Source organism: Mchenga conophoros, linkage group LG4 (assembly GCF_057382185.1).
Source record: "Mchenga conophoros isolate Kocher_MC1m ecotype Shallow Benthic linkage group LG4, M_conophoros_male_GT1.1, whole genome shotgun sequence".
Lineage (NCBI taxonomy): Eukaryota > Metazoa > Chordata > Actinopteri > Cichliformes > Cichlidae > Mchenga > Mchenga conophoros.
In genome coordinates, this window is record NC_140529.1 from 33,994,872 (window position 1) to 34,019,250 (window position 24,379).

Sequence of the window (24,379 nt, forward strand, 5' to 3'; positions counted from 1 at the left end):
AAGCCACTGTGTATATGTGTGTGTGTATATATATATATACACACACACACACACACACACACACACACACTTAGATTAAAAGCTGATATTGTGCTATACACTGTAGCAAAAGCCCCAAGGTGAAAACTGGGGGATTCACGTGTATGCAAAACTACAGAGGATGGGTGAAGACTCCAACGAGGGCTTCCATTCAAATATGAAAGTGTCCTTGACATTTTCTGCACTGCACTGACTGCTCATCCTTGTCGCATTTCTCCAGGCTGCAGATGGAAAAGCACGACCTGTTGACATTTACAAACTTATCTGGCTGAGAGCGACGGCATTCTGTAAGAAGACACACCTCCAAATGTCCCACTGCCAACTTCCAGTTCATTCCACTTAATGTGTAACACGAACACGCTACTGCTCTAAACCATCAAGTCCAGCTTTGAAAAGGGGGGGGGGGGGGAGAGAAACCCACACACCTTTTTGCCACCATGTCTTCTCGATTGAAGCAATTGCAACCAAAGGTGGTTCAAATACAGATAGGGTTTCCTTTTTATGTCAAAAGATTGGACAGCAACCAAAAGTAGTGTGGTACGTAATTTACTGTTAATTGGGTTAAAGCAGGACAAAGCTAAAATTAGGTGAATGCAAAGCAGGTATAGCAGCAGCAGAACATGACAAATGTAAAGAAGTTGTGGACATTGGTCTGAAAAGTGATGCAATATGTATGCATATTAGACACTGGAAAGTGATGATGCAAATTAAGACAGGACAAGCATATAGCAGGCAACAGCACATGAAAAAATAAAAACAAATTTTCTCAGTATAGAGGAGAAAAGACTCCTGTACTTTATTGATGAGACGGTGAGTAAATCAATATCCAAAAGCCAAATCGATGCAATGAGGAAACTTAAATATGTAACATCTGTGCGGGTTAAGCCTCTGCATCATTAAGCTTTCCAGAGGAACGTTCACAATGAGCCAGTGTGTGCAGATCTGCCGATCTTTGTGCTTGTGGTCCAGCTGTTGTTTAGAAATCAGGACGGTCCTTCTTCAGCTTGCTGTAGTCCATGTTGACTGTGAAAAACTGAAAAGACACACACAAAAATAAATAAAAAATAATTAGGCCCAACACCAAGATTGCACAGAAAAATGCATGCACCACCATAAATGGTTTGGGTCACTTGCCACAACAAACACGACTACATCAAGTTACACTCGTTAATGACTTGATAAGATTTGTTAACACAGGTCAGCGTTAACAAGATTATGTTTGATTAGTCCAACTAAAGAGGAATTATCCCTGGATAAGAAACTCCACCACTAAAGCTGCACAATACAATCCAAGAGTAAAACCACCTCCACTGTTAAATACATCAGAGCAGAAAAATCAAGACTGCAAGACAATTAAACATAAGGGATGCACACCTTGTACTGATCATTTGGGCCAAGTTTGTTCCAGGGCTCTGGATTATTCTTGCGATCCCAGCTGCAGAAAGAAGAGTTAAAGAGTAACTCCTAGGTACATGGCAACGAACTTGAAAATTCTCTTGTATGCAAATACGAAAAAACAAACACATTTTTAATTAAGAAAACGACACATGACTTACCAGACATCAGGGTTTCTCAAGCCCAGACGGGCGAGGTACAACAGAGACATGGCTGCTCCTCCACCGATGAAGATGAAAAGGGGGATCAGCTGTAAGAGACAAAGGAAGATAAGGCATCTTATCAGCTGAGAGAAGCCTAAAGCTCTCAAGACAATGACACTCAACTACATGTTTACACTGAAAACACGCCCCTGCTCACGTAGGCAGCCTCTGGAATGAAACATGAAACGAACAGGGGCTAAAATTGGCCAACTTTAACTACCATAACTATAAAATATATACACATATTTTGTCGAAAAGACAGGCGCTTTTGTGGGTTCTATTAATAGTTCACAAGGACTTGCTAACCCAATGTAGCCAGCTAACTAGTGGGAGCAGCTATTTAGAGGACATGAAAAGGCTCTTCGTGGCTAATAATCAACAACCATCGAATGACTAAAGTCGTGACCTTATTTAACTGAAAGTCATCAGCTGCCAGAAGGATCACTCTTAACCAACAAATTACACAGAAAAAATGAAAACAGAAAGACTGCTACATACTTTGATCTCTCAAAGTCAGTGCGGTCAAACGCAGAGGCTAATCAAGCTAGCACTGCTAACTGGCAACTTAGCCTAGTACCAGCCTGGGCTCTCAAAAAGATTACCCAAAATGACTTTTAACCTGAATATAGTTGCAATATACTTACAGCTGGGTGACTTCTAAGTTGTTTGCGGACTACGGCGAGCATTTTGTCGTTCCTCGCGTGCCAAGTTAACCGACTTTGTACCCAAATAAAAGGATTACGAGCAGTCTTGCCAGAACAGTGCGCAATTTAATCCTTGAGAAAGGGCGGAAGGAGGGTAGAGCAAGCACCAATAGGATGCTCACACACTGCCTGATCCAGCGTGATTAAAAAACGGAATTAATTATTACTATGTTCAGTATGCATATCGATAATTTTGTTAGTGGATATAATAAATTCCGAATAATTTCACATGGCTTAATTAATGAGCTGTTATAATGCTCGAGCTTTGATTTCCACGCAGCATTTTTAATCCGGCAAAGTCAAAGTGGTTTAAAAGCCCCAACAATTGCTTATTTTGAACAAAACAAATATTTAATATATATTCTCTTTTTCTTGAGGTCAAGAATAAAATTAACCTTCAGGACTGTCTCTGTTTGTGAAGCCTAAAAAATGTTCGTCTTAATTTAATTTGGAATACTTCTTTTATGTACCTATTTACCTACTCCAATGAAAAAAAAAAAGTATTTTATTATTCTTATTCCCAATATTTCGTTCAAATTTTATGTGATTATTAAACAAAGAAAAGCTTAGATCCTACCGAGGTTATTGTAATTAATTAAAACTAAAATAAAAACTAGTAGATGTCGAAAAAGCTTTTTAGTTAATAAAAATAAAAAGTACACTTTTGAAAAAATATATATAAGCTAACTGAAACGATTTTGTGTACTTGAAAAAAAAAACTTAAAATAAAATGAAAAACATATCGTAACCAGCCTGATGAGGCTTTGATGAACATGTTTATTGGGACTTGTGGGTGACCTGCTTTCAGAAAGGTTTTTTTTTTTAATGTACTAGATATTCTGATTTTTTCCCTAAACATCCTCTCCAGGAGATGCTCTCCATATCCTGGAGGCCTAAAATAAAGACTTAAGCTAATAAAAACTCAATGAAAAGTAAACATTTGTAACCAAAATGAGCAAACACATTTTGGGAGCTATATTAAACTCAACTGAAGTCAAAACTCAATAAAATAAATAAATAAAAATAATTAAAAAAAATAATTCTGGTTCCCACTGATCCAGAACAGATATTTTTTCATTTATCATCTTATACTGCACTATAAATATAAATTGTGTTTACTGTAATATGTGCAGTCAGCTATATATGTTTCCCATACCAAGACAGAAGTAGCTGTTGCTCATAATTATATCAAGCTACAGTATAAAGTCTACCTAATGTTAAATTCCCCTTTACTCTATTTAAAAAAATCTTTAATATTAGTGGCATGATAGATAACAGTAGAGACACACCATGATCATTATGATGTTTGAGAATAAATATTCAGAGTAATTCATTATGTATTTCATTATTTGCTTCTTAACTTTGTTCTAGGGAAATGAAAAGTTTCATAACTCCTTATCTTGCTCTATGGCATCTACAGAGAGCAAGGTTAGAAGGTTAGAAGTTTACATACACTCATCATGGGTATGAAAGTTATGGTAATTTAGTTTTTTTTAAAAAAAACATTTCTTTTTCGAGAGGGGAATGATTGCACAGCTTAGATCTTTAAAAAACAAAGAATTGTGGGCATAAGTTTGAATGTATTTTGGATTTTCGCTAATCCAGTGTGTCAAAAGTATACAGATACATATTCCTATATATATATAAACATATATATATATACGGCACACATTCACCCAAATCTTTTTTGACAAGGCAAAGGCCTATTAACTTCTCATCACAGAGAATGATTGGTTACAACTGGTAATTTCTCTTTGCCAGCATAAGGAGGATTCACTGGATTGACCAGTACAGAACAATGGGACACAGCTGGGTGTTCCAAAAGGATCACCAAACAATCCAAAGCACAAATCCAAAGCTGGGTTTGGAATGGATAAAGGAGGCTAGCATTAAGTTTCTGGAACAAATTCTCGACTCTATTGGAAATTTGTGCAGTATGATTAAAATCCAACTTCTTGCCAGGGAATCAAGCAGATTAAAAAAAATAAAATTCTGCCAAGAAAAGTCAAATGTTCAGCCAGAATTCTTCCAGCAGCTTGCTAATGGCTACCAAAACTGTGTGGTTGAGCTGAAACTTGCTAAACAGAACAATTCGTGTTTTTAAAAGCCATTAAAGATGTTTGTCGTACAATCATTCCACACTGGAAAAACAACAGTTCAAAGAAATAACAAAGAGTCCAAAATCATCATGACTTTCATGACCTTGATGAGTTATCATATTTTTTTAAAGTTGCTATTTTGTTTTCACTTTTGTTTTATTTGGATTTTCTCCTCACAGTTAATGTTGTTAATTTGTTGTTGAGGCCTCCCCTCTGCACTGTTATGAGTTGTAATTTTATTTTTTGAACTACAACTGTGGTATATTTAAATGCTAAATGCTACTTTCATATAATTTCCTGAGTACTTTCTCTCAAAGTGCACACAGAGTATATAATTTGCATTATACATAAATAGTGCTCATTTACTTCAAATTTATTTTAATTGAATGATAAAATAGATCTCAGATTTCACTGTATGATATTGGTGAACTATGATATTGATGTTAAGAGTTGGTTATAAAAATGTATTAATTAATCATGCTAAAGAAAACAAGAATTGGGCTTTGGACTGTGACATTTAGAGTGGGTGTAAAACTAATCTAAGTGGAAGGTTAAACCCTGAAAATGTCATCAGATTTCAATTTTTGCTATCAAATGCACTTATTAAATTATGACAGATTTAAAAATCTTGGGGGGGAAAAACACTTATGTCCCCTAAGTACTTTGAGGACCTATAACTTAACATTTCTGTAGTATGAAGGTAAAATTTTGCAGGCCTTATTTAAATACATTAAAGATTGCATATTTTGATTCTTTATTAAATATAAAGAAACAAAACAGGCTGCTGTTAACATCTCTTATCAGTGCATCCATGTTTTAACTGCAGAGTTCACTGTCAGCTATTTCTCCTCCAAACACTGCATTGATTTTCAAGACAAAACAAAACAAAACCCTGGCTATTTAGTTTTAATTGTCAGGTTTAAGGACATTTCCCTTAAGATATAATCAATATTCCAGTTTTTTATCAGTTCCATTCAAAATATTGATTATGGGGCATTTCATATTTAGAAGTCCAGTGTCCTTTCATTCCTTAGGTGCATTTCCACAATCAATGCATCTTTAAAAATATTATTTGAAGTAGAGAAAATTGTGTAAGCTACATATTATTGGAATATCGATGGGTGTTTAAATACATTTAATTGTTGGGTTTGGCTAACAAGTAGCTGGTGATTAGTGCCATGATGCAGTCAATACCATTCTAGAATGAACCGATTTGAACCAGTTTTTAAAAACTGGAAAAAAAAAAGAATAAAAATGACAACAAAATATAATAATTTCCCTTTTATGGCAAGTAATTTTCAACTTTAGAAAATAAACGTAAATACAATTTAAAAGTAAGACTGGACATAAGACAACAGGCGACATACAACCGTCTAAATTTTCATAAAGGACATTAAACTTACTAATTGTTTTCTCAGACAAACTAAATGTTACAATTACACACATTCAAGCATCCATTTGTAAACCATTTGGTGTAATTTCATGGGTTAACTGCTGGAAATGTATTTCTAAGGCCTTGTTTGGTTCAACATCAATCCAAGGCAGGTGAGCTGGTTTCAGAAACAATAAAGATTTGTCTAAATAAAATAAGGTTTACACCTGTGCACTTCAGCCAGTTCAAATTCTTCCACAAAAAGGACTGCAGGTTGTGTCACAGCTCATTCTGGACTTGATCCCATATAATGCATCTCTTCAGTATATCAACTGTACACAACAGAAGCTGGAGTTGAAAACTACAACGACTCTCTTTTAAATGCAGTAAAATATCTGACCATAGTTCAACAAGTCATAGGCACATATAGTGTGCCTGTACATGATGTCTTATGAAAATAATATACTGGCTATAGTGTTTCCAATCTAGTGTTTCTCTTCTTTTTTTCCTCATGTGCGCCAGTGTGTTTCAGTGTGTAGTCTTCTTGGGGGCTTTGCCAAATTTAGCATCCATTCCAAGACCTAAAGTGAGAAAACCAAAGATGTGAATGGAGGGAAGACACAACATCTGAACAGATATTTTATATACATTTAACCTGATGAAATGTCTTGATGCATACTCAATCATCCAGGTAAGTAAATTCCAAAAATTTGACTCTGTTCATCTGGATGTAGCGTTTTCAATGGGAGAAACGTTTTGTCACTTGGATTGAAAAGACTATGTCCAGATGAACAGAATCAACCTTTTGGAAACCTGACGAAATGGAAATCTAATATATTAAAATACGAAAGTAATATAGTTACTGACCGAGGAATACGAGAATGGTGCCAACCCACTGCATTGTAGTCATTACATTGCCAAACAAAATAACAGAGCCAAGGATGGTGAAGAACTTCCTCGTAGTTGTGACAATGGAGCAGGTCAGAGGCCCAAAGTACACAACTGTCATGAAGATGAAGGTCTGAAAAAGGAACATTTGAGCCGGTCAGTCAGGATGTCAGTCATTACTAAGTATCTATTGTAAAACACAACAGGGTGTTTCCTGTTCTTTAATATGGCATTGCTAATAATCAGTACTCGCATTGATCCACCTACCTGGCCTAAAGCACTGGTGACTCCAAACAGAAATATATTGTAAAAGATGCCCGGGTGGCGCTCTGCAAAACTCAGGAATTCCCACACTTCCCCTGTCCACAACACCGCTGAGAACAGAGAGGAACGTAACATCAACAACTTTTCAAAAACACAGTTCATTTCTGACTATCCTTGGTAAGAAAACCAGACCGAGTTCACAGTGTGAATGTACAGCACCACCAAGTGGTCCTGTACAGTATTAGCAGTTAGGTGAAATCTTAGTGTGGGGGTGTAATGAATTTGTATGAGTGGAGGTATAAGAATACCTTTGCATCTTGGGAAATACTAGACATCAAAGTCTTGCTGTGCATGTTGAAACCAGGAGTATATCTGCATTTGCACACATTTGACAACCAATAACTAAAAGCTGTTAAGGTTGCATATTGGAACTGCACTTAACGCTTACAAAAAAAACGCCATAGCTTTATAAAATGTAATTTAGCATAATAAAGTGGTTCAGGAAGGATAGAAAAACACTCCAAGACGGCAGACCCTACCAGTTAGTTAGCTTAAAAGTGATGACAGTCCTCCAGTTCTCATATAATCTTTGACCTTTTGATCTTTATCTCAGAGCCCATTAGTACCCAACCTTAAAAAACCCATCATTAAATTGTGTTTGTTTTATGTGCCTTGCTCTTCAGCATATTGTAGCAATCTGCTAACAGAACTGAGGGCTTTGAGGTGGAGGATTTCTTATCTAAAAAGATAACACTCCGCACTATGCCTTGACTGAATTAATGAGTTTTTGCCTCCTGAGGGAAAAGTGCACACATTTTCTGCTTCTAATGCAGCTGTTATTGGTTCTGTTTGAGGGTTGTTTTTTTTTTAAACTTCTTGCTACCATCTACTTCATCACACCCGCTATTCATCCTGGAGCTCATGTCAGAATCCAGAATGAGAATAAAATATACCAAACTCACATTAAAATCACCTTAGGAACACAGCACTACACCTTATGGTACTTTTGTAAATGCAAAATCACCATGAGGTGATTTCACTTTGAATTGGTGTTTAAAAAGTTTTGAGTGGAAAAGCACCTGAAGAAAACTACATTAAACATAGGATATTTTGTTCTTATCTTTAATCAAAATTTTTTTGTTAATTATAAATATTATAGCACCATAAGAAATTTTCTTCAAAAGCCTTAAACCGGTACTATGCTCTTAGATAATTATTCATAAAGAAAGCTTTGAAACCATATATTCACCAGTGTTGGCAGTACTGAACCACACCAAGGTGAGTTTGCTCATTAGTGTCTCCTCTCTAGCTGCAGGTGAGCAAATCCGTGTAATGGCCAGATGTATTTTCAGTTGGAATGAGAGCCTGCATGCTCCTGACACATATTCTATTAGATGTGGGACTCACCTAGTCCCAGCACCAGACTGGACCACATGTTGATGTTCAGCATCATGTGGTTCGCACCCGTCTGGAAGCGAGCCCTCATGTGGTCCTGGGCCACACCAGTCAAACCGTCCAATGTCAGAGAGACCAGCTATGATGCAGCAAAACACAACACCGAGACGTGAGATGAAAGTAATGGGAAAGTCAAAGCACCCGTGAGGACACGAGGGAGATGCAAGCAGATGGGCAGCATATGAGGACAAATAGGTGAAATGAACAGAATATGTGTTAGCTCACCAGCAGAATCTCTCCAAAGCCAAAAATATGGTCATCACCAACAGCAGAGCTCTTGTTGGGTTTATAGAGAAAAAGAGCAACACCGCTCACAATCAGCAACACACACAGGTATTTAGCCAGTGGATACTTCTTCCTCAGTATTGTCACACCGAGGATCATCACTGCAAGGACACAATAACAGAAATATGAAGCCGATTGATACCAGCCTGGACAGCGTGTCAAAACTTCAGCCCTGAGAGTGAAACATATGGAAGGAAACAGAATTCAAGCGATAACCAAGCTGTGAGGGGTGAGAGTTAACCTTCATGTATAAACAGGACATACTGTAATATGCAAAGCAGGCTCTCAGCTCCACATGCCTAAGAAGAATATTCAAACTAAATGTGTCCCTAATCTGTAAGAAAAGACCTCAGAATCACTCGTGTTTGTTTGGTAGCCTACACTTTAAAAAAAAGTAAATAATTTGACTTTGTATATTTCCTCATACACACCCTGCATACTGTACACTTTCTGAATTAGTCAGTACAGACAGACTGTTGTCTACGGAAACAAAGGTAAGCAGTGACAAAATATTATGTAAATGATATGGTGAAAGAAAGCACTTTAAAAAGCAACACTACAACACTTATTTTTGTTCGATTTACCTGGTATGGGTTTGCAGGATTTCCCCAAAACCTATCAAACAAAAACGCAGTTATAGAATATGCAAGGCTCAAGCACAAATACACATACAATGAAAAAAGAAAAACACATAACCAGTTACTGTTGACCCATTTAAATAGGGCATACTCACCTGGGTGGGATAGTTGACATATTGAAGGGCAGAGTTACTGGACACCATGGCTCCAAGATAAGAGAGCGAGCACAGGCCATAGAGCCAGCTCTTCGTGTGATCTGGCTTGGAGCTCTCAAAAAACTGGATCACTAATTATTAAAAGAGAATTAAAGAAAAAAGTTCACAACATTACATTATTTTAAATATTAGGCAGAGAAGTTAACATACAAGAGATTCGACTGGTGTTGTTCTCAGGTGTTTCCTAGCAGAGTCAGTGGAGTCTTTTAACCACTGTTATTAGTTTTTGTGTGCATTTTGTGCAGCACATACTCACAGATCTTTGCAAAGACACAACTGATGATGCACTGGATGAAGACCAGCGTACGGGCGAATCTGAACTTCTCGTGACCATAATCACCTCGAGTGCTAGAAAACAGAGAGCAACAGCATGTTGAACACAACAGACCCGTCTTGGCAGGAGCATGCAAATAGCTAGGTTAAACATCTGAGTGGTTTCATGTGTCTCCTAGCTGTGAAAAGGGCATTCAGAAAAGGAGAGTGAAAGAGGGGTGTGGTGAGGGTAGCAGTCTGTTAGTGGACCAAAAGTTTTTTCAGCAGCTGTCTTGCTTGAGTACTTGGTGTCAGTTTGCAATTGTTTTTAGTGGGCTAATCTGAAGATAATATGTCCATATTCATAACAACATGAAATAACATGTAATAAAAGTCAGACATTGGTTTGTAGAAGTGCCGCTTCACCTCACATGGCATTTTCAAGTAGGGCTGAACGATATATCGCATTTGCGATAATATCGCGACATGATCAAGTGCAATTTTCTAACCGCAAAGGCTGCGATTATACTGCGATTATAAGGCTGTCCAAATTACTACCATATCCCAGAATTCATAGCGCGGCCCAGCCAAACTCCAGTTTCCAGCGATGGCGGCCGCTACTAAGTTTTAAAATTACTCATACTAATCTTTCTGGGTCACAAAATAAACTTTTAACATATTTTCAGGCGAGAAAGTAGTTGTGTAAACATCAAATATCTGCTCGGTTTATCAAGATATCCCATATTTGCAAAAGTGCTTCGACGTTTTCAGAGGCGTCTGCTACCCACCAGCTCGACAGCTAGCCGGGAGCTCGAGGATTACTGATGCGGCCGAGAACGGCACAACTCCCGGCACATCATTTTCAGATCACCGCGGAGTTTCGCTGCTCGGGTTAAACGTAATATATAAGTCACTTAGACAACCTAAAAATGTTATTGTTGGGCTTTTTTCAGTGTTTTGTTTGTTCGTGAGTAAATCGGTTTGGCTGAGATTAAAGTTATTAGATTAGATAAAATAAAACTTTATTAATCCCCCGGGTGGGTTCCTCCTTGGTTTTCACACAGCTGACTAAACGTCAAACAGAAAACTTATTAAACAGAAGTATGAGACAGTCGAGAATTTACACCAGTGTCTGGTTATATTTTAGATAGCAAGAAGCAGACGGCCGAGTTTATTAAACTCCACCGAGACAGCGGTGACGCTAATCAGAACTAGCCTTCTGATTAGCTAATCAGAAGGCTAGACCGTCCAATTTCACGCCTTTAAACTTTAAAGGCGTGTTTGTGTGTGTGTTTATACAATTGCTATTATGTTTGCACTTTATGTGTAATGTTACTGACTGCAGAGATCAGTAAGATGTGTGTATTTTTTATTTATTAGTTTTATTTATTTAATATTATTTTTTAATTGAATGACTGTCTAGTAGTTCACAGATGTCGAAAAACTGAGTGTGGTAAAGCCACTGATTTTTTTTTATGTATATTTCTGCAATCTGCACATTGTACTGACTTTCATTTTAATGTTTACACCAGGGTTCCTTGTCAGCACTTTATGCTCAGATGTTTGTAAGCTAAAAATAAACTATTGTGTATGTTCAAATATACTGTTGTGATTGAAGAAGTTAAATAAAAATGTCAGTCATCAATTCATGCATCACCTCATGTCATCATAACAGAGGTCTGTCTTCCAGGAAAGAACAGTTTAAAATTAATGTAATATAGTATTGGCCATACTATATGATGTATTGCTTGTCTTTGTTTAATAATACAGAAGACAAAGACCTTAAAAAATAATCGCATATCACATCGCAATCGCAATATTGGGGCAAAAAATCGCAATTAGATTATTTTCCATAATCGTTCAGCCCTATTTTCAAGTCATCATTTTGAAACCAGAGAGTATTCCTGTACCCTTTGTTGACAGCATACCATCTGTGTCCTTTCTCAGTATGTGAAAGAGAACACAGGCAGAGCTCTGCTTACTTTACATAAGCCAGACTGCAGATTTTAAAGTTGCATGTATAGGAGAAACAGTATACATGAAACTAAAATGTCTCTTTTGCAAAAACTTATGCCTGAACCAGTAAATCTCTGAGATTTTTAAATATACTCCCCAAAAAAGAAAAACAACGCAAAAACAAAAGTCTGTGTAATGCAGAATTTTGCTTTTAAGATAGACTAAAAATAAAAAAATTATTCTTCAGAGAAGAATTTTTCCAGATGTCTTATTCTTTTGCATATTTCTCACACACGTTTCATTTCATCAAACAAATTTTAATATTAGTCAGCGGTAACCAGAGAAAACCATGATTTAATTTATTAAGGCAAAAAGAGCCAAACCTGTGTGAAAAAGTAATTGCGCCCATTTATCGTTAAACCACAAGTTAACTCTGATTACCGCAGTTTGAAAGCTGAGCCCAGTTTCACTAGTCACACCCAGGCCAAACCCGTTGAATAAAGAAATTGCTTAAATAGATCCTGTCTGACAAAAGATAAACTTTTTAGAAAGTTTGAATCCCATCTTATCTGATGTAAAACTAACACATCATAACAGCAGCAGTCAAACATGGTGGTGGTAGTGTTATGACCTGAGGCTGCTTCATGATCAGAACAACTTGCTCTAATTGATGGAACCGCAAATTTTGCTCGACCAGAAAATCCTCATAGAGAATGTCCAGCCATCAGTTTGTGCCCTACAGTTTAAGTTCACTTGGGTTAAACAGGAAGACAATAATCTGAAACACACCAGCAAGTCCACCTCAGAGCTGCTAAAAGCTGCTAGTCAAAGTCCAGACTTAATTCAGATTGACCTGAAACAGACATTCATTTTCAAAAAACCATTTAATGTGGTCAAACCAATTCTACAAAGAACAGTGAGGAAAGCAATATCTGCCCTACAGTGACATAAAGGAGTCATTGCCAGTTATCACAAATACTTGATTACAGTTCTTGTTACCAAGGTTGGCACAACCGCTTATTAGTTTTAGGGGGTAATTACTTTTGCAGAGCCCGGTAGGGTTTGATAGCCCCCCCCCCTTTAATAAATTAAATAACAAGTTAAAAAATGACGGTTTATATTTACATGGGTCATCTTTGTCTAATAGTGAAATTTAGGTGTGACAAATATGTAAGAATAAATCAATCAAAAAGGGGGGATACTGCTGCAGTACTGTATTTAGTTTTACTTAACAGATCTGGAGATCTACAAAGACAGTGCTTCAGGTCATATGCTCATATGATTACGATTATGAGAACTGTGATTTTTTTTCTAAAGACAAAACTATAACCAAACTCCAACTAAAATTTTAATGTATGCATAGCAATATTAAAGCGGCAGCTTTTTGAAGGGAGTTTTGGTTCACAGCAGCATAACAATGTCTCTAGTTTAGCTTCGTTACTTGTTACTTACATCGTCTCTTGCAATATTCCGTAATAAAAGTAGCACACGAAGACTCCGAAGAAGCAAACGATGAACCGTAACCTCATATTGTCCCACAGCCAGGCGGGCTTCCCAGCTCCCTTTCCCGCTGCCATGCCGTCGTCGACCACCCCGGGAATGTTAACCGACACCACCGCTCCACTTCCCGCTCCTCTCGCTCCGACCTCTCGCTCCACTATAGCCGCTATCACGAGCCCGGAAATGGCGCTCGCGTGTTTACGTTGGCTGTGGATTATGCACCAGCTGGAAGACTTGGTGATATATCGCAGTAAATCTTATTTGCCGGAGCTTTCCAACTCTTGTCTTGAGATTCGAGTATCATGCCATAGTTGGTTGCCCTATATCACCCCAGACAGAAGGGCCTTCTAGCTGTGCAGCTGCTATATTAAAAGCATCCCGTTTTTCACACCCGAGTAACGGTAAGGATGTGCCGCTCGGGTTTTCATTGGGAAATTAAAACCTGCAATTAGCAGGAAAAGTTATCTTCTAAAAGGACCCATTAGGTGTCAGCACCTGAGCCTGTACGCTTATATTAAGTTTAATAAAACTACCCTGAGTCATACAGGAATAATAACGTGTTTAATATACGCCGCTCCAATCCTGCAAACAAAACGCTGCCTCTTCTGTGATCGTTTGGTGTTCGCGTTAACCTTTAATGGTTAGTCGTGACTTGAGGCAGCTATTTAAAAAGCCGAGGTCCTTTCTTGAAAATGTCGCGTGCCCTTTTGTCGTCCTAGGATGTGGATTAAATTCATTGGTCCATGTAAGAACTATGGAGCCGCTTTAAGCCAATCACAAAGCTGATTTGGCAAAGGAGGGAGGGTTTAGATTTAAAAGCCCACAGACACACGTGTCAAATGCAGACACGACAACAAAAAATAACCACAGGAATTATAATTACCGTAGAAGGCATTTTAACGCCCCAAAACAATTTTCTTTTATTGTTTTCTACACAGGCAACAGCACAGGTAACAGTAACTGCTATCACGTAAAAAGAATACCAAAAAAAAAAAAAGAAAAAAGGCTGAAAAATTCTTCGTTGACGTTTACTCCCCATTTATCATGTAGGTCATTTATTATGTTGAAAAAACACAACTGAATAATAATTCAATCAAAAGGAAGTCAAGCTCTTCACTAACACTGTGGTCTAAACTCCAGGGTTCAAAAAAGGCTCAAACTGACAAACACTGCGACCTGCTCTAGTTATTAAAAATAGTTTGGTTATAACAAAGCCCCCTGTAGGCAAATAAAGCTACAAAATGTCTGCTTATAAAACAGCACAAGTCAGAACAGTGAAAACAGAAGCAGTATCGTGTGCTTCTTATAAGGACATAAAAATATGTATCTCCCTTGAAACACATCTGTAGAAAAGTAGGACATTGGAAACTTTAAGCCAAAAATATTTCAAACAGAGATATATATATATATAAAATTCAACAAATATTTTGTTTTTCATCAGTTAACCCTCACAAATTAAGCTGGATGTTTATCTAAAATCAACAATACTCGACTACAATACCCATCAATTGTTTGGATAGTAAGAAGGCAAAACCTGTACCAGTGTGTGTTCTAAGTGCTAGGGTTTTTGACAGTAAATTCTCACGTTTCAAGATGAAAAATAAAAGCATCCCTTCTAGACTGCGGTCTCTAACTAGAACAATTTTAATGCAAAAGAATGATTTAATAAACGCAAGTATTTATAAAGCTTTTCAAGCATTTCCACAACTTAAATCCTGCAGTCTAATCCATGCCTCATACGGTTGAATACTAGGACAGTTTAAGTGCTGATGAGGTAAATATCAGCTGAATCAAAGCTTCCTGCAGGTGGAAAAAAACCATAAAAAAAACCAAAACAAAAGATAAAGCGGGCAGAATTTAGGCCACAGTTATTCTAAAGTATGACAGCAACAAATCTTCACAGTCACAAAGGTTATTTTGATCACAGTGATGATGGCGTGTTACAGCAGTGATGCAACACTGTCCATTGTCACGATGCATTAAAAAATATATATATATCACATCCAGTTTCTGCTTGTCCTGGCAGTGCAATGTGGTTCAGTCCTGAGAGACTCTGCTCAGATATCCACCTACTGCATGCCCAGGTGCCTGGTAGGAGAGGCCTGACCTGAGCAGCCAGTGACGGGAGATACCGACAGGCCACGAAAGAGGAGGTCCATGGAGGGCAAGAGGGGCTTCAAAAGACTGACCGGGCAGAAAGCTGAGCCTCCGTGGGGGGTGAAGTTGACTTTATTGGGGTCAGGGCAGGATGACTGGAGGAGAGTCTCATCCTGATAGGCAGAGCTGTAGATGGAGAGATAGAAGCATGAACCCCAATACTGCAACACAGCATCCACGGCTTTATATGTAGTTACATATTTATAGCACCATAATAACAACTTCTACAACCCTTCAATTCCATTAAATAATTCAGTGAAAAGTAACTGTCACACAAGATCAGAAGGTTTCAAGTGTGCACTGATATTCTGACAAGACTAATTTAAGCTGTTTTCTTCAAAAGTGTATAAATTAGCTTATTTTCTAAGGTTGTCATAATGCATTGAGCCGCATAGTTGATTTAACACACATTTTTAGGCCAGGTGTCCTTCCTGATGTAACCTTCTCATTTATCCAGACTTGGGACTGCTCCAAGGCAGATACTGACTCGTGACCTCCTGAGGCTGGGTTTGCGTTTCCTCCGAGTTGTGACCTTTGGGCATTAGGCAATTTTGCTAATCAACACACTATGGAATCCCACAAATGTGTAGGATAAAATGCTTTTTCATCTGTTTCTGCTGATATAGTGACTGGAGATTTTTCTACAGAATATCAAATAAGGATGCCAATATTATTGCAATTAATGTGCCACAAATAATAAGTCATCCTAATTCGGTAACACAATCAAGGCTTCATTTTTCCTGTATATTTCATACTTAGTGACAAACAGAATTAACAGATGAAAACGTGGCATATAGGGAACCAATCTAAACTCAGATGGTGTCATAATTTGATAGCAAGTACAGTGTGCAAATAACATCATCTTACTTAAATAATTATAGATTATATATGCATTTATGTCTCTAGATAACTATGTCCTCCTTAACGGGTGGGCCAATCTCAACAAAACTTTGTATAAATATCACCACACATATAGGAATTATTATCATCTATATGTTTTTTTTTAAGGAAAAATTTCCTATAAATCCAAGTTCTTTCTATTTGTATATACATTATGTTTATATAATGATTCCCCTGCAAATGCAATGTTACGGCCTCAGTTTGTACTTGTTTCACGTGTCACGTGGCTTAATGTAAATAAGTTACATTTAAAAACAAATCCTCCTTGGAGACCTCTCAGACTGGAAGAGACTGGAAAAATGGCATAAATTTCATCAAAGTGGTGGACACTTGGTGCTCAACCTGGAAATGTTAAATTCATAAGGGACCACATGTAAATGCATAGCAAGCTGTTACAAAAATACACATAAATAATAAATTTGTATAAAACTTTTGCAACATTATTTGTCATTACTGGCTCCAAGATTACAACGTGTGCCTTTTGTCTTGTGATCTGAACTTGATTTGGAGTGGTAATGACATCCTGTTTTGCTCTGATGGTACTTGTGGGAGGGGTTTAGTTGGGTACAAAAGTAAATTTGTGGTATAGAAAGTAGGAAATAATTGCATGATATGATCTATGCATGATGCTTTGGTGTACTTACACTGCTTCCTCACACACTCGAACTCGCTCACAGCCTTCTGGCGGTTCGCGCTGAAAAGAGTAGGTTTTGTTGGGACGAGGCGAAGAGGAGCAGGCCTGCAGCAGAGGAGGATCCAGTGCAAATGAAGGAAGCGATGCTGATGGAGAGGGACACAAGATCTCATAGTCCACAGGCTCTGCATAAAGAGAGAGAGATTTTCACTAACAATACCAGAATTAAAGCAAATCTCTGTCTGTAGTATTATTATTTTTCAAAAATATATCCATTTATGGTTTAATAAAGCACTGCAAAACAGGAAATGTAAGCCTGTCTAACCTGGCTCTCCCATGGTGCAGGGAGATTGGGATGGGGATAAAAGTGATGGATTCAAAGGAGAAGGTGAACCTGAAGGTGTCAGAAGTGACGTATCAAGAATACAAGGGGACTGAGAAGGAGAAAGAAGGGAAGGATCCAGTGGCCCCGGTGAGGGGTCACTCTGAGAGCCACTGCTGCATCTCTGGGCAGGGGCGGGAGCTCTGTGGCCATCTGGGATATCCAAAATCTGTGAAATTTAGAAGCAAATAAATGAAAATTTAGCATAATAACACTGAAGTGAATGTGAATAACGATCCTTTTCTTTTTTTCATGTCAGTATGGACCAAAATCTCTGAGGAATGTTTCCAGCACCTTGTTGAATCTTTGCTATGAATAATTAAAACAGTTCTGAAAGCAAAAGGCGGTCCACCCTGGTATTAGCAAGGTGTAACTAATGAAGTGACCAGTGATGAAATATGGCACACAGATATTTTGATGAGAAAAGCAACTGCACTATAAATTGGTTGATACTGGTAGTTCTTATAACCTTTTGATATTAAAACCTTTCTGGTTTTACGTATAAGCAAGTTTCAGTGCCCTAACCTCATGCTGATCGTCTTGTTTTTCACACACAAACACTTCCTCCAGCTCTAAGTTGAGGCCCTCGACGCTCCGTCGCAGCCGTGGAGCAAGTCTGTTCAGCGGCATCAGCGGCATCGTCTGAGGAGAAACGAGTATAATACGGACAAATTTTGAGGTAGCCTAAGCCTGATTATCTGGTTTTTCACTATTGCAATTGTTAATAGTGCATGTGAACAGTACAGAGTGATATGCTCGTTTCAAACTGTCTTTCAGAGACAGCATGGCAGTAGCACGGCAGACTTGATGACAGCCAGTACTAAAAAAAGAAGTGTTTTTTATATCCCTGTTACCAAGCTCCTCCTCGTCTGCCTGTGGAACACAGTCTGGCATTGGGAGCAATCATGAAAACTTTGTTGTATGTGTCCTTTAATATCCTAATTGGACAAAAGGCTACCTGAGTGACTCCTGCTGCATGACCTGCAGGCAGGGGGTGGGGGGGGAGCTCGCATCCTGCTGAGGGAGGGACATGGCGGGAACGCTTCTGCAACTGGTGTCTCAGCTTGGCCACCTGAGGGCAGAGTGGAGAGAAAAATGATTCAGGGGTCATTGTGATTCATTCAAGGTTAAGGTTCAAAGTTTGCCCTGAAGGAACCCTTTTGTTTCAGGCTATCAATGGGAGGCCAAAGAGAAGAAGAGTGTGGGTATGTGAGAGAAATAGAAGAAATGATTCATTAACTGCTTTAGTGTATACAATACTTGCCTCCCTTAGGTGCTCTGCACTGCCCCAAGAAGCTGAGCGCTTGTGCCCACCAGCACTTCGTCTTCCCCGGGTTTCCTCTGCCCAGGAACTTGGAGTCTTAAAAAAAAAAAAAAAAAAAAGGAAGAGAGAGAGCATATATAAATAAGGCATCCAGTGTTTTGCCTGACATGCTGTTGAGGGGCTCTGGTAGAAAATGGCCTAATTGGCAGTAATTCTGGCTGTCAGAAAGGGCGACCTTTTTGGAGACCCACTCTATTTTTTTTTTGCCAAAACCAGCAAACTCCATTCGACACTCGTATGCACAACACTTAAGTTGAGCCCCACAGCTGTCTTTCACACCTGCCCCACAACAGCTGTACAGCGGAAGGCGACAAGAAACCACTATGAGCTGCAAAACAGCCCGGCTTACACTCTCATAAAAAAAACATCCAAACCACATCAGTGTAAAAACTATAAATACAGTGCATTCAACACCTCAGTGCACTTACACACACAAATAAGTTATTTGTTGTTATTCACAAAGTCACACACTGTTGAGGAAAAACAAAAAGCAGCCAGCAAGCAGACTTTTTAGTGCACTTCTTCCTTTGTCAGTCACAACTCTGTAACATCCTTTTCACTCCTATATCCGTACCGATTTCTTCACATTGACTCTTGATCTTCTACCAGTGGGAGCTGGGTTGTTTGCTGCTGACTGTTGGTTGTATGCAGTAGACTGGACATTCATCATCACACGGGTCAACTTAAGCAACAGGATCCGATACTCTAGGTTCTGGTGCCTCCACGTTTAGGGTCAACTGCTTCACACACTTTCAAAGAATCTGATCCACTCCCTGGTGTCCAGTCTATTCATAAGCCACTCACAGGCAACCATGCACCGTGACTGCATTGTGAATTTCTGTCCCCCGAAACACAAGGTGCTCGGCCTCACAGCTCAGGGAAGTCTTACTGGTGCCATTACTGCCTGTAGAAAAACACCGACATCATCTCCTCTTCAGTCGACTCATACGTACTCTGTCGCCAGGCTAAATAAGTCCGAAAGCAGCATGAGTCAGTCATACAGTGGCATTGGTGTAGAGTTACGGCTACCAACCTCCCCCACCATCCAACATCAAAAACCCCACCCTCCCCAAAACATGGACAAGGGATCATGGAACACGAACCTATAAAAAGACCCCAAGGTACCAAAGCACTTGGTCTCCATGGCTAATATTTCCAGCTTGAGGCACTGATTAAAATGTGCTTGGTATTTATTTTTTTAATATAGTGAACAAGGTGGAAAAAAATATTATTTCCTTTACATTTTGGGCTAATTCTATAAAAAAAAAAAAATTCTTCATTTATGCAGAACCTCAGATTTAAGAAGTCCCAATCAGAGAGTTTTCATTTTTAAAGGTTACTATATTTAACTGCTGCTACTTTAATAGGTCAAATTAAAGAAAACTCTAATGAGATCTGCAATCTCAACAACTATTGAGTGTGTCAAGATCATTTTTAACCACCAAGGTGATTAAAAGTTAGTTAGAGAGGCAAGATTGAGATGGTTTGGACGTGTGCAGAGAAGGGCCAGCGGACATATTGGACAAAGGATGTCGAAGATTTAGGAAGACTACAGACGATTCATGGATGTAGTGAAGGAGGACATGGTGTGACAGAAGAGGAAGCAAAGAATAGGGTGAGATGCTGGCTGCTGTGGCAACACCTAAAGGGAGCAGTCGAACGAAGATGAGGATGACGAGGATGAGATTCCATCAGCTTTGTGCTAATTAGCAAAATGCTAAAACATTGTTGACTGTCAGCATGTTAATATAATGTTAGCATTTAGCTCAAAAACAAGCCAACAAAACTCAAAGAGCTGCAGGCACTAATTCAGACTAAAATCAAATGTAATTGCCTCAAACATTTAATTGATTAATTGGTTGCAGTTACTTTCATTTGATTCACTAAGTGATTATTCTAACACAGACTGGAATAAAAAGGTGCAGTAGTGTGCAAAGTAAAGAATGAAGTAACACCAAACAACTAGTCATATCATCTGACATAATGCAGAGGAACTATGGCAGAAGGAGGTGCTGGGTGGGGTGCTGCTGAGTACGTGTTAGTGTGGTTTTTGGGGAGTGCTGGGGGATGGGGTGCCTGTATAATGAGGTCAGGAGGGGCCTGTGTCTCACAATGGAGGCAAAGGGGGTTCGTTCGGGTTTAAACTGTGTCAGGAGAGAAGACGAAGCTTGCGGAGCTTGGCGATGTTACTCCAGGCTTTGTGCACTAGTTAGGAGCAGATACAGTCGAGGGGGGGGGGGGGGGGGGGAGCAGCGAGGGAAGAGAAGCAGATTTTTTTTTTAAAAGAAGAACAAAAACGAGTATTTCCAGTTGGCTGCCTTCCACCCGCCGCGCCGAACTGGAACCACCAGACACCTGCAGAGCTAACATCAGATATCTTGTCCTCTATAGAAATCGTTAACATCCAGGAGAAGCACAGCACACACAAGTTTGCCTTTTATGCAATTGATTCAACAGGTTCACACTGTGTTCCTGCACTAACAGAAGCACTGGTACAGAACAAACTGGGATTAATTGAGACCAAGCTCATTCGATTATAGCAACTCCATCACAGTATCACAGCAGATTTGGGGGTTTCGGGATATATTAATCATTACCTGCGTGGCTTTATCATTGACACAGCTAACTACTGCCCCGTCTGCCTCTTTGGGCCACTGCCCCTGGAGATAGGGTCCGACAATCGCATCCAAAGAAAGAGTTCGGCGGATGGTGGGTTTTGGTGGACGAGCCGTGGTTCTGTCTGCTGTGGAAACAGAGAAAATAGAAAGAAGCCAGGGGCATGTTGAGACTGTGTAAGCTTCCACTCAGTACATGTCGAAACTGTTTCTGTGCTGAAGAGGGATTGAACTCCTGCCTGTGTAATCATGTTTAGCCTTCAGTAAGACACTGTATTGGACATGTAAGTGTAAATAACTCTTTAGCCCCAGTGGCAGTTGCTCACAGCCTCCTTCCTTTCCATAAGTGTGCAGACCACAGGGCTGTGTGAGTGTAACAAGTGTGTATGTGTGCGTGTTGGCAGCGTTTTGTATCTCTGGCAGGTGTGGACCATGCCTTTGACCTGGAGCAAAGCCATCCAGCTACACAACGCTGGCAACACTCACCACAGCCAGCTAGTACATTTACAACTAATCCAAAAGCACACCCACAGTATGTTGTCATCAGCCCATGCTGCAGGGCAGACAGGACACATAAATAACATGCAGATGTGAGTTTTGTGGATACATTGAAAGAACAAGCACTCAAAGTAAAACAAAGAGGTCTTTAAAGCTGCTGCTGTGTTAGCATGAAGCATGCAGCAGGAATCCCACAGGTCAGAGTGCTAAGGGGCAGCTGAGTGTCTAAATAACATTATGAGAACAGTGTTATGTTTCAGGGCTAGCAGCCTTCATTGTTGACTTAGCACGTTGGAATTGTACTCTTTTGAGCACAATCCAAGTAAAACGGCTGGTGCATAGTTAGGCACACTGAAACAGTTCATGCCCTGGCTTTGGGTGAGAAGCATGGTCGTCTCTTGTATTTGCTTCTTAAATATTCTTCCTGCTTTTCTTCAGTGTGCTGTGGTTCATTAATCATTCAGTGTATGAATAGCTGGTCCTGGTGTTACATGCTTTCCCTCTAGAGCTCCAATTAACAGTTCTAGAGACTTCTGGAAGAATCTTTACAAAGGTGCACTGATTAAACTGCAGAGTACTTTGGGGAATTGAAAAATAATGCATTTCCTATTAAATATGTCAGAAAATAGCAACTATTCCCCCATCACAAATTCACAGTTTTGTCTTACCAGCTTTTCAAAATATAAAAATATGCAGTTTTTAAATGACAAGAACAACTTAATTCATCCACGATAAAAACAGCAGCAGGGTCAGTTTTCATTAATCACCCAGCAATTCATGTTTAATGATTAATCACTCTGGCTCAGTTCCCCTTTGTGATGATACACAGTCAATATTTTTGCTTGAATAAAATCCACTATATATCAAAACCACAAAACATTAACCCTTTGCCCCACTGGGTCACATTTCTAAGGAATAATGATGATTAAGTGATGCACAATCAAACTTTTCAGCTCTGGACCACATGGAAGTGAATGCAGATTCAAGCCCCCTCCTCCTGAGTGTGTATTTACCCGTCTTGACCTCTCTGCTGAGGAGAGCTGAGCCCCTCTGGAGCTGGTATGGGACTGTGGCTCTAAGGGGCTGCAGGCTGGGGTTGCTGCACCCCCGAGGCGCTCCTCCACTTCGGCTCGACATCCCCCCACTTGGCTCCCACAGCCGAGCGCAGCTTATGAAAACAGTCGTCCCTGCTTTTCTTTTTCCTCGTCGTTCACTGCAGCTCTCACGGGCTTTCTCACTGAGCGCGCTCACTTCATCCACACTGATGATCCAAAGCTCTGATCGGGCCTCTGGATGGAGAAACTACTCGAGCTTTCTTTTGTGATGTTGACCATGATGTTTGCTGCCTCACTGCTTAGTTTCGGGAAGAAGAAAAAACACGCGTGTTAAGTGAGCTTTGCAGTTTAACGCATTATACCAAACTCCGTGTTATTCTTCATGCTGCAGAGTGAAAAGGGCACCAGCAGAGTCTGAGTGGTCCTGTGTCACATTGCTGCTTGTTTCCCTTGTCTGCAAAGTGACAACACAACTACTCAACCTGTGCAACTATCTCGTGCAGCATGTAATTCCAAGGGAGGATGATGTGGTTGGTTGCTGCAGAATATTACTGAGCACTTATTGGCCATCACATCCATCTGTCTCCTAAAAGGAAAGCCACCGCCCCCCCAAGCATTAAAAAAAATTGAAGCTCCCACCCACTTTGTTGAGATTTTTTTTTCTTCACTATGCGGGGCATGCGCCATCCCCTCCTCCCTTTAAAATCCACGTACAAACCTAAATCTATTCACAGGGTGTACGTGTGGCTGTGTGTGTGAGCCTTTGTGGTCTTTCAAAGAAAGTTCAGGGACCGCTAAAGGTCACTGCAGGGGTTCAAGGGATCGAGGGCAATTTTCTCTATTATATCAGAATAAAGCAATGGCACTGAAGTAACCTTAGAGCAACGTGCTTGTAGGTTTTGCAAGTTGGTAATCCTCCACAGGCTTAAGCAGAAATAGACAAATTAAAGTAATATTTTATTTGATACAATATTCCTAACAGATATTTTCACCATTCTTTTTTTCCTTCTATAAAAAACGTCTTCAACACAAGAACCAGGATTCGGGTTTGTGCACTGTTTACATGATTTTGAACTATTTGCTTGGATTTTTCATTTTTATTCTATCATAACCACAAAATATAGTTGAAATAATCCATAATTCCTGCCAGAGTTATAATTAAAATGTATAATTTCTTGTGGAATGCAGTTAATCATAGAGGAACATCTGCACTATTCAGTATGACTGATGTGCCAAATGGGAGCATCTACAGACTAAACAAATGATATGAACACGTTTTTATTTATGCTACATAGATGCAAATTATAATAATATACTTTTAAAGACCTTAACATTAAGTTAATGAGCTACTTAAAAAGTCCCTGCAGGCATTGTTTGTTCCCAGCAATATGTCCTGGCAGCATAACAAAAGCACAGGAAGCTTGCTGAAGGGCTGAGAGGTTCCTGTGAACTGATGAGGATTATGCTTGTAATGTTGAATTATTGCGTCAGGGAAAATAACATAGACAAAAATTAATCACTGGGTGTGTAGCTGTTTGACAACTCCATATTTCAGTGACGTAGATAGAATTTTTCACAGAGTGACTGCTGGAGGATTGTGGTGCCCTCT

General features: G+C 39.3%; 3 protein-coding genes across 5 annotated transcripts; all 3 read right to left on the minus strand.

The window, feature by feature from the left end:
• Positions 1-569: 569 nt before the first annotated feature.
• LOC146576578 (cytochrome c oxidase subunit FA4) lies at positions 570-2,441 on the minus strand. Its single transcript, XM_085271957.1, has 4 exons — positions 2,282-2,441; positions 1,596-1,684; positions 1,414-1,474; positions 570-1,072 (listed from the first exon to the last, which is right to left on the minus strand). The coding sequence occupies exons 1-4, from the start codon at positions 2,321-2,323 to the stop codon at positions 1,016-1,018; spliced, it is 249 nt and encodes an 82-aa protein (XP_085128083.1). The 5' UTR covers positions 2,324-2,441; the 3' UTR covers positions 570-1,015.
• Positions 2,442-5,706: 3,265 nt separating this feature from the next.
• slc35b1 (solute carrier family 35 member B1) lies at positions 5,707-13,826 on the minus strand. The gene is made up of 9 exons (XM_085271958.1): positions 13,158-13,826; positions 9,754-9,845; positions 9,438-9,568; positions 9,289-9,319; positions 8,645-8,805; positions 8,372-8,498; positions 6,968-7,074; positions 6,680-6,833; positions 5,707-6,393 (listed from the first exon to the last, which is right to left on the minus strand). Exons 1-9 carry the CDS (start codon positions 13,280-13,282, stop codon positions 6,341-6,343), a joined length of 981 nt encoding a protein of 326 aa, XP_085128084.1. The 5' UTR covers positions 13,283-13,826; the 3' UTR covers positions 5,707-6,340.
• Positions 13,827-15,056: 1,230 nt separating this feature from the next.
• Positions 15,057-23,248, minus strand: fam117aa (family with sequence similarity 117 member Aa). 3 transcript variants are annotated; one of them, XM_085271960.1, is made up of 8 exons: positions 22,729-23,248; positions 21,200-21,342; positions 18,543-18,638; positions 18,237-18,350; positions 17,804-17,920; positions 17,222-17,447; positions 16,907-17,081; positions 15,057-15,488 (listed from the first exon to the last, which is right to left on the minus strand). In XM_085271960.1, exons 1-8 carry the CDS (start codon positions 22,850-22,852, stop codon positions 15,275-15,277), a joined length of 1,209 nt encoding a protein of 402 aa, XP_085128086.1. In that variant the 5' UTR covers positions 22,853-23,248; the 3' UTR covers positions 15,057-15,274. The 3 variants fall into 3 exon arrangements, with proteins under 3 accessions (XP_085128086.1, XP_085128085.1, XP_085128087.1); XM_085271959.1 differs by having other exon boundaries at positions 21,200-21,345; XM_085271961.1 differs by lacking the exons at positions 21,200-21,342; positions 22,729-23,248 and adding an exon at positions 19,177-19,585.
• Between the last annotated feature and the right edge of the window lie 1,131 nt (positions 23,249-24,379).